General features: G+C 44.0%; 1 protein-coding gene and 1 non-coding gene across 5 annotated transcripts in view; both read right to left on the bottom strand.

Annotated features, from left to right (window-relative positions):
* The window catches only part of LOC144504559 (uncharacterized), a 28,375-nt gene extending 23,860 nt beyond the window's left edge, over nt 1–4,515 (bottom strand). The window contains exon 1 of one of the 4 annotated variants that reach the window (XM_078230080.1): nt 4,380–4,515. Coding sequence is in view for 1 of the 4 variants with exons in the window: in XM_078230079.1 (XP_078086205.1) it covers nt 3,588–3,642 (55 nt within the window). In the remaining 3 variants the exon portion in view is untranslated. Of the gene's footprint in view, nt 1–3,587; nt 3,661–4,289 lie in introns of those variants that run through there. The other 3 variants (XM_078230082.1, XM_078230081.1, XM_078230079.1) reach the window with 3 other exon arrangements.
* Nucleotides 4,516–10,480: 5,965 nt separating this feature from the next.
* On the bottom strand, nt 10,481–10,679 carry LOC144504952 (U2 spliceosomal RNA). Its single transcript, XR_013499736.1, has one exon. It is a non-coding gene; the product is annotated as a U2 spliceosomal RNA (small nuclear RNA).
* Nucleotides 10,680–14,366: the final 3,687 nt, after the last annotated feature.

The following is a 14,366-nucleotide window of genomic DNA, read 5'->3' as shown; positions in this document are numbered from 1 at the left end:
TTACACATCTGTGGACTGTGGGAGGAAACAGGAGCACTCAGAGGAAACCCACACAGACACGAGGAGAACAAATTCCACACAGTCACCCAAGGCCAGAATTGAACCTGGGTTCCTGGAGCTGTGAGGCAGCACTGCTAACCATTGCGCCACCTTGTTCAATAGTTATGTTTAGTGTGAATGCAGTCAAGTGTGACAATCCAGTGTACATCATCTACACAGACCATTAGAAGGGAGCTTTCAGCAGAAACTGATTGTTCTTGAATACATTCATAAATGAAAACTTAAACTGAGACCAGTTTGCCTTGTGGTGTTCAAGTAAAAGATCCCATAGCATTGTTCAAGGAAGTTCATAAAATGTTCCAGTAAATATGTATACCATAGCCAACAAAAGCAAATTAACTGATCATTATCTTATTTGTTGTTTGATAGACCTTGCAAATTGGTTGTGCATTTCAACACTGCAAAACATTTCATTGAAGTGCTTTGGGAAATACTTATGATGTGAAAGATGCTATGTACATGCAAACTCCCTCTTCCAAGAATAGAAAAACAAAATTGAAAAATGGCAGAAAAGCTTTTAAACTGCATAATTATTCATGTGGTCCGAGGGTTATCCAAGATCCTCCATTATATACACACACAATACCCCGCCCAACTCTCTTACCCAGCACGTAATGTTTGTAGGCAAACAGTAAAACCTTAGCATTAACTTTAGGTTTTATGTGAGGCTCTGTTAACAAGCTTCAGTTGGAAAAAAAGCATTACAGACTAGTAAGAGTTTTAGCTGTGAAGGAATGGATACAATCACCATTAATCTTGAAAAAGGCATTGCCATTGAAGGTTAAGTTTGGGGGCTCATGGCAGTATCAAATTAATGGAAAATACCAGTCGTAACCACTGCATAGTAGCAGTGTGATGTGGCTTGCTTAATCTGTTCAGATTTTTGAGATACCTTACCTTTTCTTTCGTATCATAAATGATGATGATTTGAAATTTGCCATTCAACAACATGTCGTTCTTTTCAGCAACATTCAAGTTATATACGACCAAGTGACAATTTGAACCGTATAGCCCATAATTCCCTGGTTCACCAGCGTCACATTTGAGGGTACCTCAATGACACTAGAGAAACCCAATAACTAATTCACGCCCCGAGAATCTCATGGCCCCCTCCCCCCCCCGACAAACCTCCAGGCCCCATCCTTCCCTCCTCCACAAACCACCCGGCCCCCTCCCCCCCCCACAAAAAAACATCCCAGCCCCCTCCCCCCCCCACCTCAAAAAAACATCCCGGCTCCCCCCCCCCAAAAAAACATCCCGGCACCCTGCCCCCCCCCAAAAAAAAACATCCCGGCCCCCTCCCCCCCCCCCCCCAAAAAAAACATCCCGGCCCCCTCCCCCCCCCAAAAAAAACATCCCGGCTCCCACCCCCCCTCCCCCCAAAACAAACATCCCGGCCCCCTCCACCCCCCTCAAAAACATCCCGGCCCCCTCCCCCCCCAAATAAGACATCCCGGCCCCCCCCTCCCCCAAACAAACATCCCGGCTCCCACCCCCCCTTCCCCCCAAACAAACATCCCGGCCTCCTCCCTGCCCCCCCCAAAACATCCCGGCCCCCCCCCCCCCCCCCAGAAAAACATCCCGGCACCCTCCCCCCCCCCCCAGAAAAACATCCCGGCACCCTCCCCCCCAAAAAACACCCCGGCCCCCTCCACCCCCCCCCCAAAAAACATACCGGCCCCCTCCCCGCCCCCCAAAAAAACATCCCGGCCCCCTCCCCCCCCCCTTCAAAAAACATCCCAGCCCCCTTCCCCCCCCCCCCAAAAAAAACATCCCGGCCCCCCCGCCCCCACAAAAAAAAAACACCCCAGCCCCCACCCCCCCCCCAAAAAAACGTCCCGGCCCCCTCCCCAAAAATAAACATCCCGGCCCCCTCCCCCCCCCCAAAAAAAAACATCCCGGCCCCCCCCCCCAAAAAAAAACATCCCGGCCCCCTCCCCCCCAAAAAAACATCCCGCCCCCCCCCCAAAAAAAACATCCCGGCCCCCCCCCCCCCAAAAACATCCCGGCCCCCTCCTCCCCCCAAAAAAAACATCCTGGCCCCCTCCCCCAAATAAACATCCCGGCCCCTCCCCCCCCCCAAAAAAACATCAAGGCCCCTTCCCCCCCCCCAAAAAAAACATCCCAGCCCCCTCCCCCCCAGAAAAACATCCCAGCCCCCTCCCCCCCAGAAAAAACATCCCACCCCCTCCCCCCACAAAAAAAACATCCCACCCCCTCCCCCCACAAAAAAAACATCCCACCCCCTCCCCCCACAAAAACACATCCCACCCCCTCCCCACAAAAACACATCCCACCCCCTCCCCACAAAAACAATCTTCTTGGCCCCCTCCCTCCCCCCACCCCCCCCACAAATAAATCGTGGCTCTCCCCCCCAAAAAAAAACACATTCCAGCCCCTGCCTCTCTTCCCCCCCCTCCCCGCAAAAAGCATCCCATCCCCACCTCCCCCCCAAACATCCCGGTCCCCTCCCACCCCCACCAAAACCTCCTGGCCCCCTCCTCCCCCCAACCAAGTCTGTCCTCCCTTCCCAGTCCAACTCCCCCACCCCCATCTTGCCACTTTCACCAGCCCGAATCCTGTGTCTTTCTTATCTGTGCCCTTCTTATCTGTGCCCCAGTTACTCTGCTTTGCTGTTAATGTCTCGCCCAGCCTGAGAGAAGGAATATTGGGTGAGAGGATAGCTTTGCAACTGTAGTGAGAGTAAATCCATCCAGAGTGGCAACCCATTGGAAGTTACTGGCCATTATCTTGAGGAATAGGAAATTGATAAGACCATAAGACATTGGAGTAGAATTAGGCCACTTGGCCCATCGTGTCTGCTCTGCCATTCAATCATGGCTGATATTTTTCTCATCCCCATTCTCCTGCCTTTTCCCATAACTCCCTGATCTCCTTATTAATCAAGAACCTATCTTTGTCTTAAAGGCACTCAATGACCTGGCCTCCACAGCCTTTTGAGGTAAAGAGTTCCACAGATTCACTACTCTCTGGCTGAAGAAATTCCTCCTCATCTGTTTTAAAGGATTGTCCCTTTAGCCCGAGGTTGTGCCCTCTGGTTTTAGTTTTTCCTATTAGTGGAAACATCCTCTCCATGTCCACTCTATCCAGGCCTCGCAGTATCCTGCAAGTTTCAATAAGATCCCCCCTCATCCTTCTAAACTCCAACAAATACAGACCCAGAGTCCTCAAGCGTTCCTCATACAACAAGCTCTTCATTCCAGGGATTATTCTTGTGAACCTCCTCTGAATCCTTTCCAAGGCCAGCACATCCTTTTTTAGATATTGGACCCAAATCTGCTCATAATACTCCAAATGGGGCCTGACCAGAGCCTTATACAGCCTCAGAAGCACATCCCTGCTCTTGTATTCTTGCCCTCTCGACATGAATGCTAACATTGCATTTGCCTTCCTAACTGCCGACTGAAGCTGAACGTCAACCTTTAGATAATCTTGAACAAGGACACCCAAGTCCCTTCGTGCTTCTGATTTCCTAAGCATTTTCCCATTTAGAAAATAGTCTGTACCTCCATTCCTCCTTCCAAAGTGCATAACCTCACACTTTTCCACGTTGTATTCCATCTGCCACTTCTTTGCCCACTCTCCTAATCTGTCCAAGTCCTTCTGCAGCCACTTCCCCCCCCCACTCCGCTTCCTCAATACTACTTGTTTCCTCTACATCGGTGTGTCATCATCTGCAAACTTCGCAACAGTGCCTTCAGTTCCTTCTTCCAAATGATCAATGTATATTGTGAAAAGTTGTAATCCCAGCCCCAACCCTGAGGCACACCACTAGCCATCGGCTGCCATCCTGAAAAAGACCCCTGATGAGAACATCCATTCCCTAACATACTCACTGAGCCCAGAACAAATAACATTGATGTCGGTGGAGAGGGGAAATGACACAGTATAACGCCAGTCTTTGAAACCAGCTGATCTTCTCCCTGGAACTGGGCAGATACCAAACCTGCAGCTTAATGGCGGGGCGCATGCGCCGTACTACACGTTGAAGAATTCCACCTTCCTATAACAAGATGGCGGACAATCCCGATTCACACACAAAAACCCAAATATTGTGGATGCTGCAAATCTGAAATAAAAACAAAAGTACTGGAAAGGACTCCTCAGGTAGGGCAGCATTTGTGGAAAGGGATACAAAAAGTTAACTGTTGAGGTCAAATGCCCAGTGTTATTGTCGAACAATAACCGCTTCTTTCTACTGTTCCTACCTCTTTTTTTTTTGCTTCGTCTTCTCTCTGTCGCGCGCGTCCCATTTACAATAAGGATGCCTGCAACCGAGGACGACAACCCCTACTTACCAACAGCCGCCTCAGCTCTGCACCGTTATAAATGGCAGCCTGGCCTCCTTACCGGGTCCAGGCGACATCGCGCGCCTGCGTCCTCCACATCACCCGGCTGACGCAGGCGCGGAACCAACATTACAGCGTTGTCTGCCTCGCGCATGCGCACAGCCTCATCTAAAGGTGACATTCTGGCATGCAGTGAAGTCCGGATGGGATCGCTCTGTTATTTAAATATCACATATTAAGTATCTCCAAAATGTCAATGTTAGCAGTTTTCCAATGATGATGGGCTGTGAATGAATGAATACACAATTAAACAACAGGGGTAAGCAAGATAAATAAAATTAAATTTCAAAAGTATCCCACAAGAAGTGAAAGCGTAATTAAAATTAGAATCATAGAATCCCTACAGTCCAGAAGGACACCATTCAGCCCGCAAGTCTGCACTGACAATCCCCACCCAGGTCCCACTGAGAATATCCTCCGGGAGGACACCTCGGAGGGCTCATACAGCGAGGCAATATGGGTAGAGCTCAGGGATAGGAAAGGTGTAGTCACAATGTTGGGGGTTTACTATAGGCCACCCAACTGCCAGCGGGAGACTGAGGAACAGATATGTAGGTAGATTTTGGCAAGGTGTAAAAGTAACAGGGTTGTTATGGTGGGAGATTTTAATTTCCCCTATATTGACTGGGACTCACTTAGTGCTAGGGGCGTGGATGGGGCAGGGTTTGTAAGGAACATCCACGAAGGCTTCCTGAAACAGTACGTAGATAGTCCAACTAGGGAAGGGGCCATACTGGGCCTGGTATTGGGGAATGAGCCCGGCCAGGTGGTCGATGTTTCAGTAGGGGAGCAGTTCGGGAACAGTGACCACAATTCAGTAAGCTTTAAGGTACTGATGGATAAAGATAAGTGTAGTCCTCAAGTTAAGGTGCTAAATTGGGAGAAGGCTAATTGCAACAATATTAGGCAGGAATTGAAGAATGTAGATTGGGGGCAGATGTTTGAGGGCAAATCAACATCTGGCATGTGGGAAGCTTTCAAGTGTAAATTGATAGGGATTCAGGACCGGCACATTCCTGTAAGGATGAAGGATAAGTATAGCAAGTTTTGGGAACCTTGGATAACGAGAGATATTGTGAGCCTAGTCAAAGAGAAAAAGGAAGCATTTGTCAAAGCTAGGAGGCTGGGAACACATGAAGCAAGTGTGGAATACAAGGTAAGTAGAAAGAAACTTGAGCAAGGAGTAAGAAGGGTGAAAAGGGGTCATGAAAAAGCATTGGCCAGCAGGATTAAGGAAAATCCCAAGGCTTTTTATACATATATAAAGAGCAAGAGGGTAGCCAGGGAGAGGGTTGGCCCACTCAAGGACAAGGGAGGGAATCTATGTGTGGAGCCAGAGGAAATGGGCAAGGTATTAAATGAGTACTTTGCATCAGTATTCACCAAAGAGAAGGACTTGGTGGATGATGAGTTTGGGAAGGGGTGTGTAGATAGTTTGAGTCATGTTGAGATCAAAAAGGAGGAGGTATTGGGGTTCTTGAGAAACATTAAGGTAGACAAGTCTCCAGGGCCTGATGGGATATACCCCAAAATACTGAGAGAGGCAAGGGAGGAAATTGCTGGGGCCTTGAGAGAAATCTTTGTATCCTCACTGACTACAGGGGAGGTCCCAGAGGATTGGAGAATAGCCAATGTTGTTCCTTTGTTTAAGAAGGGTAGCAAGGATAATCCAGGTAATTACAGGCCGGTGAGTCTTACATCAGTGGTAGGGACATTATTGGAGAGGATTCTTCGAGACACGATTTATTCCCACTTGGAAATAAGTGGACGTATTAGTGAGGGGCTACATGGTTTTGTGAAGGGGAAGTCGTGTCTTACGAACTTGATCGAGTTTTTCGAGGAAGTGACGAAGATGATTGATGAGGGTAGGGCAGTGGATGTTGTCTACATGGACTTCAGTAAGGCCTTTGACAAGGTCCCTCATAGCAGACTGGTGCAGAAGGTGAAGTCGCATGGGATCAGAGGTGAGCTGGCAAGGTGAATACAAAACTGGCTTGGTCAAAGAAGACAGAGGGTAGCAGTGGAAGGGTGCGTTTCTGAATGGAGGGCTGTCACAAGTGGTGTTCCTCAGGGATCAGTGCTGGGACCTTTGCTATTTGTAATATATATACATGATTTGGAGGAAAATGTAACTGGATTGATTAGTAAGTTTGCGGACGACACAAAGGTTGGTGGATTTGTGGATAGCGATGAGGACCATCAGAGGATACAGCAGGATATAGATCAGTTGGAGACTTGGGCGGAGAGATGGCAGATGGAGTTTAGTCGGACAAATGTGAGGTAATGCATTTTGGAAGGTCTAATACAGATAGGAAATACACAGTAAATGGCAGAACCCTTAAGAGTATTGATAGGCAAAGGGATCTGGGTGTACAGGTACACAGGTCACTGAAAGTGGCAATGCAAGTGGAGAAGGTAGTAAAGAAGGCATATGGCATGCTTGCCTTCATCGGCCGGGGTATTGAGTTTAAAAATTGGCAAGTCATGTTGCAGCTTTATAGAACCTTAGTTAGGTCGCACTTGGAATATAGTGTTCAATTCTGGTCACCACACTATCAGAAGGATGTGGAGGCTTTGGAGAGGGTACAGAAAAGATTTACCAGGATGTTGCCTGGTATGGAGGGCATTAGCTATGAGGAGAGGTTGGAGAAACTTGGTTTGTTTTCATTGGAGCGACGGAGTTTGAGGGGAGACCTGATAGAAGTCTACAAGATTATGAGAGGTATGGACAGAGTGGATAGTCAGAAGCTTTTTACCAGGGTGGAAGAGTCACTTACTAGGGGGCATAGGTTTAAGATGCGAGGGGCAAGGTTTAAAAGAGATGTACGAGGCAGATTTTTTACACAGAGAGTGGTGGGTGCCTGGAACCCATTGCCGGGGGAGGTAGTGGAAGCGGATACGGCAGTGACTTTTAAGGGGCGTCTTGACAAGTACATGAATGAGATGGGAATAGAGGGATATTTTCCCCGGAAGGGTAGGGGGTTTTAGTTAAGTCGGGCAGCATGGTCGGTGCAGGCTTGGAGGGCTGAAGGGCCTGTTCCTGTGCTGTAATTTTCTTTGTTCTTTTGTCCTATCCTCGTAACCCCACATATTTACCCTGCTAATCCCCTCTAGCACTAAGGGACAATTTAACATAGACAATCAAGCTAGCCTGCACATCTTTGGACTACTTTTGGACTACCTTTGGATTATTCAGAAGTACACAGCATTTCGAAATGTTCAAGTTACAAAAACAGAAAATGCTGGAAAATCTCAGCAGATGCTGTCAGACCTGCTTAGATTTTCCAGCATTTTCTGTTTTTGTTTCAGATTCCAGCATCCACAGTATGTTTGTTACATTTGTCAAACCCATGGAATTAAAACATAATTGACCAGAAATGCATGGATGCCTGTCAATATCTGTTAAGTGAAGAGATTTGTTAACCCATCATCAAAAATAGTGTCTGTGAATTTTTGATGAAATGTCTGTTTTTGATCCACTTGGAACAAGACCATAACAACTGAAATAACGTTTGCAATTATTTTCAGTTAGGATAATGTGTATGTACTTTACCTAATAATTCATAACGAATAAATTATGAAAATAAAAAGGATTGTACTTATGTACTGCTCTAATATATCCCAAAGTATGTGAATTACTTTCAAGTAAATATTTAGTATGTGCAAGAAGATGACTCACAGACTGAACGTAAATTAGGCATCAACTTCCAAATTGCTTACCAAAAAACACTTATTGACGGTTCAAATAATTTTTGGGACAGGGGTCTTTTTATGGTGAAAGCCTATGTATAATATGCATTCTCATTTTAAGATTTAACAGGTTGCTGCTTAAACAGCAAAATTAACCGCAACTTGTAACTTGAACATAGAAGCAAAATACTGCGGATGCTGAAACCTGAAACAAAAATAGAAAATGCAAGAAAATCTCAGCACGTCTGACAGCATCTGTGGAGAGAGAACAGATCTGCCGAGATTTTCCAGCATTTTCCGATTTTGTTTCGGATTTCAGCATCCGCAGTAATTTGCTTTGGAACCATTTAAAGAAGCAGTCAACAAATCTCCCAATTTCCTATTTGGTCCAATCACCAATGGCTGAATTGAATTGTTGAAGTAAATGTTCAGTTTGGTTGTCGATCTTTTTGTGAGAAGGCATATTATATAACAGTGGAAATTATAGCACCTTCTATTCTTAAAAGTTTTTTCTGTAATTCCCGTTGATTTCTTTACATGTAAACAAATTTGCTTCTGTGTGACTTCTGAAGTGTATCTGATATATGAAGACAGTAAAAAGGATGTTCAGTAAAGGGCCCTGCAATTCCTGGGAATACAGTAAACTTGCGTTATCTGGGAATCTACCAACTGTATTCTTTTCGTAACCGGAATTTCTGACAGCCCGATTTTTAAAAAGTCGATCACTTTCGGTGTTCAGATTACATATTATTATAAAATAACAATATATTGTAAATCTTAAAAGTTATTCTTAGTTTTTACATTGACATTAAATTATTGTGTCAGTTCTGGTTAGCGTGCCTGAACAAAGATAGACAGCACCTTGTCTTGTATCCCGAGTTATGTAACTCTCCATTAACCGACATTTTTGATTAATCGGCATACATCTAAGTCAGATAACAAAGCTTTTATTGTACGGGGGGGGGGGGGGGGGGATGCAATTTGTTTCTGGCCCTAAGGAGGAAACAGAAATTTGGTGCCATTCATAGAGTTTGAAATTGAACTTCAGGTTTCCGAGTTCAAAGTGTTTATGTAAAGGGTCAAACAGGGGCACCAGTACCAATTCTTGCGGAACACCACTTCTCACCTTTCGCTAGTTTGAATAATTGTCCTTGACAACTTAATATGGTAAAGAGTTGTTCCATAAAATACTAACTAGAAATCATAGAAAGAAATCATAGAAACCCTACAGTGCAGAAGGAGGCCATTTGGCCCATCGAGTCTGCACCGACCACAATCCCACCCAGGCCCTACCCCCACATATTTTACCCACTAATCCCTCTAACCTACGCATCCCAGGACTCTAAGGGGCAATTTTTTTTAACCTGGCCAATCAACCTAACCCGCACATCTTTGGACTGTGGGAGGTAACTGTAGTATATTGTTTCTTAATATGTAGCAGATACTGTTGATATTGGAGTCTTTGACTCGACTATGGAGCAGCACCCTGCTTACCTGGTCCTCTGTTGATCCCAGTTGATGTTATAACTGGATCCCAAAATGGAAACCCTGGATCAAAAAACCATGTAAGAAGTTTAGCAATACCAGGTTAAAGTCCAACAGGTTTATTTGGTAGCAAAAGCCACACAAGCTTTCGGAGCCTTAAGCCCCTTCTTAAGTGAGACCTAAGAAGGGGTTTAAGGCTCCGAAAGCTTGTGTGGCTTTTGCTACCAAATAAACCTGTTGGACTTTAACCTGGTGTTGTTAAACTTCTTACTGTGTTTACCCTTGTCCAACGCCGGCATCTCCACATCAAAAAACCATACCTGTTATTTTTCAATGTGGAGGAACAGTGTCACAGGACCAGTAAATAGTTTCAACAATAAGAAAAAAAAATTATTTAACATACCAAATTTGATTGTAATACAATACTCATTTACTCCTCCTTTAGCTTAACCAATACACACAGATTTTAAGATTAACATGGAATGACGCAGTAAGTTTGAAAATAAAATGGTCTTATTGGCACACAAAGTTAGTGTTTGCAAATTTCTCCTCAGAATGCCCCCAGATAATTGTCATATGAGAGTTTCCAAACTCCACTCCCAAAATACGCTTTGAAATCTTCTCTGGTAGCAATACATTCACATAGCAATCCACATTTCAAAGTCCAGTTCACATTTTACAAAAGACCTGTTTGACCAGAGCTTTCAGTCCACTTTTATCAGTAATTCCATGCCAGGATTTTGGATTAACCCTTTTAGGTTTTTTTTTCATTTTTATTCCAATTCAATCAAATCAAGTCCAATTCAGAGTCTCAACAAGTTGAGACATTCCCGATCCAAGCTGACAAGACAGGGCTCTCACCTCCTGTCTTGGGCTTGATCTACATGATCCAAGCCGATTGGAGTAGACATAGCTCCTCCTCCAAGGCTTGATCTCATTTGCATCTCAGCCAAAAGGCCGAGATGCTGCTTTTAAAAATTGCTTCAAATGAAGCTAAAATGTAACCTAATGACTTCAAACAAGCACAGCATGTCGATACTACACTTGATCTTAGCCAAAAGGCTGAGAAGCGATTCACTTGCACCAATTCTGATATCCAATCAAAACTTTATATTTTTTTATAGAAACATTTCAAACTTCAGGATTCATTTTAGAAAACCTTTCTCTAGTATTCTCACCAATCAATTTATTCTCAGCTTTTCTCTGGTGTACCTGGACAGAGTCCTGTCCTAATTCCCCAGTTTCTTTTTTGTTCTCTAACACCACACCTTTTGGAAACCTTTCTTCATTTCTCTAGCTTCTTATCTAGTTACTCTTCAGATGTTCAGCAATGGCTGCCTGAACATTACTGCCTTATAGGGTTTTTCTTACAACAAAGCTGAGAGTTGCTCCCTCTTCAGCTTCTCCTGTCAGATTTGAGAGAGTTGTTCATTGTTCCATGGTCTGTCTCCAACTGCCTCTAGCTTTCAGCTAAAACTAAAGAACAGACCCTTACAGAGCCCCTCTGTTGCTATCTTTCTTCACCCCGTAGTTCTCTAAAGACAATAGTATCTCAGCTGATCCTGAAACTAACCCTGACGCAGATGTGCTCACAAGTTTGGAAGAAGCCTTGATGAATTGCTACAGTGCATCTTGTAGATGGCACACACTGCTGCCACTGTGCTGTGGAGAGAGTAAATGTTTAAGGTGGTGGACGTGTGCCAAGCAGGTGGTTTGCTTTGTCCTGGATTATGTTGAGCTTCTTGAGCGTTGTTGGAGCAGCACTCAATCATGCAAGTGGAGAATGTTCCATTACATTCCTGGCTTGTGCTATGTAGATGGTGGACAGGCTTTGGGGAGTCTGGAGGTGTGTTACTCTCCATAAAATTCCCAACTTCTGACCCATTGTTATAGCCAGTGTTTATTTGGCTGGTTCAGTTCAGTTTCTAGTCGATATTAACCTCCGGGATGTTAATAGTGGGGTTTCAGCAATGGCAATGCGATTGAATGTCATGGGGAGGTGAGGAGATTCTCTCTTGTTGGAGCAGGATTCAAAATACATGGGAGCAGTGGACAATTTCATCCTTTATATGTTAGTCCATGAAAAAGAAAAGATGGGGTCAAAAACATTCAGGAAAGGTCTCTCCTGTATAATTACATTATGGTTTCTCTATGGTCTGTTTGGTCAGGGAAATAATAGAGATTGACTGGAGGAGCCGCTACTCTCAGATCCAGTCTCTCCCACTTCCAATCACAGATTCTATCCGTCTCATGCTTGGTGCTCCAGCTACTCTAATCCCAGGTTCTGTCTCTCATGGTCTTGCTGCTCCTCCAGAGACAGAATCTATGAGTGGAGGAGCAACAAGAGTATGGGGGAACCTCCTTTGGGAAGCTGAGGAGAAGAAACAGAAATGATGGAGGAGGCAGCCGTAAACCCAGTAACTGGGCCAGAAGCAGGCCCAAGGGAGCCTCATGTGCTGAGAAAGTCTTCTAGGGCAGCAGCCAGCGGAGAGGAGGTTTTTCCCATTTTAATTGTGGCAGTGATGGGTTGAGAGACAATAAGAAATGAGAAGAAGTCAAATTCATTTAGATTTTCTCACCATTAGGCCTGCATGCTGGGAAAGACCTGTATTTTTGGCAACAGAAAAGTAAAATATCAAAAGTGGAACTATGCATGTTAAAGTAAACAGACTAACTTGTAGCATTAGAGCCTCAGGCCTATGATGATGGTGGATCAACACACACCAGCGATGTTTCTCACAACCTTCGAACTGATGATTCCATATTTAATGAGAAATGATTCAGAGGTTTCTGGTGTTTCCCAAGTGAGTTTGAGTGAATGGGTCATGGCCTTAGACACTGAAACATTATCTAGATCCACCAACACCAATCTTTGACCCACTTTATCTGCATTGTCTACAAATTAAAATAAAATTTAAAACCACCTTGCTGTTAGAATCTCATGCAAGTCACCCTTTATGATGAAAAAGGTTAATGATTTTATAGAATATCCTGCCATTAAGGTTAATCTAGAAACGTACATCCCTACATATTTGTCTGAATCTCACTGACAGAGTAAGTCATTAAATTTTTAATTTCTTAAACTAGATCAGATGTATCTGTTTCATAAGTCTTCAGCACAGGAAGAAGCCATCTGGCCCATTCTGTCTGTGCCAACTCGATTATGGAGTTACCCAAATATTTTGGTCCTCTGCTCTTTTCCATAGTCTTGCAATTTTATCCTTTTCAATATTTATCCCATACCCCCTGCATTTGAATGGCTTCCTGTAGCACAGTGCCATTGTCAGTCAGCTCATCCATCCTGCAGCCTCCACTCTCATCCAAACAAGCTGAAGAAACCTCAAGCCTCTTTAAGGCTGAGACTCCTGCCCTCTGGATCCCCTTATTTGCCTCACCTGTCCTGTCCCTGATCACTAATTAAATCAGAAGACCTGTCCTAAGAAATGTGACAGGCTCCTGGTACAAAGTATATAGTTTCCCTGATGTGTCATGGTGTCTGCAGCTCGACTTACAGCTCAATGACTCTGAGCCAAAGCTCCTCGAGTTGTAAACACTTACTGCAGGCACGTTTGCCTGGATTAACTGGCATCCAGGAACTCACACATTCTGCAGCTGTGACCCATCGCTTGTCTTGCCATCCTTAATGTATCTTTATTAACTAAAATTGTCTTTGTTAGGAAAATAAGGGTAGTTTTAAGAGACTTATATTTGTATTGCTAAACATGAGAAATAAGGTACAATTTTATGTGGGTCGAATGTTTCTGTATCTGGAAGGGTAAAACTTATAATTAGATTCAGGCTGGACCAAGGTGTTGTATGTGTGAGGGTTGGTTTCTATTCCAACTGTAATTCTATTGTGCTTAGAGAGGGCTTTTGAAAGCGGAATTTGAAATCATCCTCGTGGAAGCTGGAGTTCGGAGAGACATGGTGCCTCATGGTATAATCCACAGATATTCACTTGGGTTCAGAGAAGAGTGTGTCTTACCACAGTCATTTTGTTTGCTTAAAAGGGACTGGTTGTGTTAATGAGACCATTGTAGCTTAAGATGTACTTTGCAATCAATGTTCATCTTAAAATCTATGTATAATTAATTATTAAGATAAAAGTGGAGTAAAGGAGTATTGTATCACAATCTAATTTTTTCATGTTTAATAATTATTTTTTCTTGTTAAAACAAATTAGTAGTCATGTGACACTGTTCCTCCACATATTATAAAAAAAAAGGAAAACTTACAGTCTTTAGAGCCAGGGTTCCATTTTAGGATCTTCCCGTCCAGTTATAACACCAATTAGGATCATAAATTCAATTAATCTTCCTTTTTTAATTTATTAACCTTACAACCAGTTTGTATTCTTTTTAAACCTCAGGAATTGAATAGGCCTTAACCATTTACCACTTTCCAAACAGTTAGCTTCTTCTCCTCCAGTAGAATAAGAAGCAATTCCTATAGAGTAAAAAAGCTAGGAAAGGCAAAAGCAAAGTAGCACCTGCTTTTCCTCCTCACTGAACTCCTGTAATAACTCAACTCCAGCACTCTGTTCGAATTTGCACTGAAATGTCTGTTTATATATCTTCATGAAACTAAGGAGTTTGCTGACCCAAGTTACAGAAAAACTGGTTTAATGAGCTAACTTCAGCTGTTCTTCCAGTAGAGCCCTGAAACTCTGCTCAAGGCTGGGAAATGTCGAATTTTGACAGTAAGTTTCTGTTAATACAAAAACAAAATTAGACTTTTACAAATTAGAATTTTACAGGTGAG

Source organism: Mustelus asterias, chromosome 15 (assembly GCF_964213995.1).
Source record: "Mustelus asterias chromosome 15, sMusAst1.hap1.1, whole genome shotgun sequence".
Lineage (NCBI taxonomy): Eukaryota > Metazoa > Chordata > Chondrichthyes > Carcharhiniformes > Triakidae > Mustelus > Mustelus asterias.
This window is presented reverse-complemented; position numbering and strand designations above follow the sequence as displayed.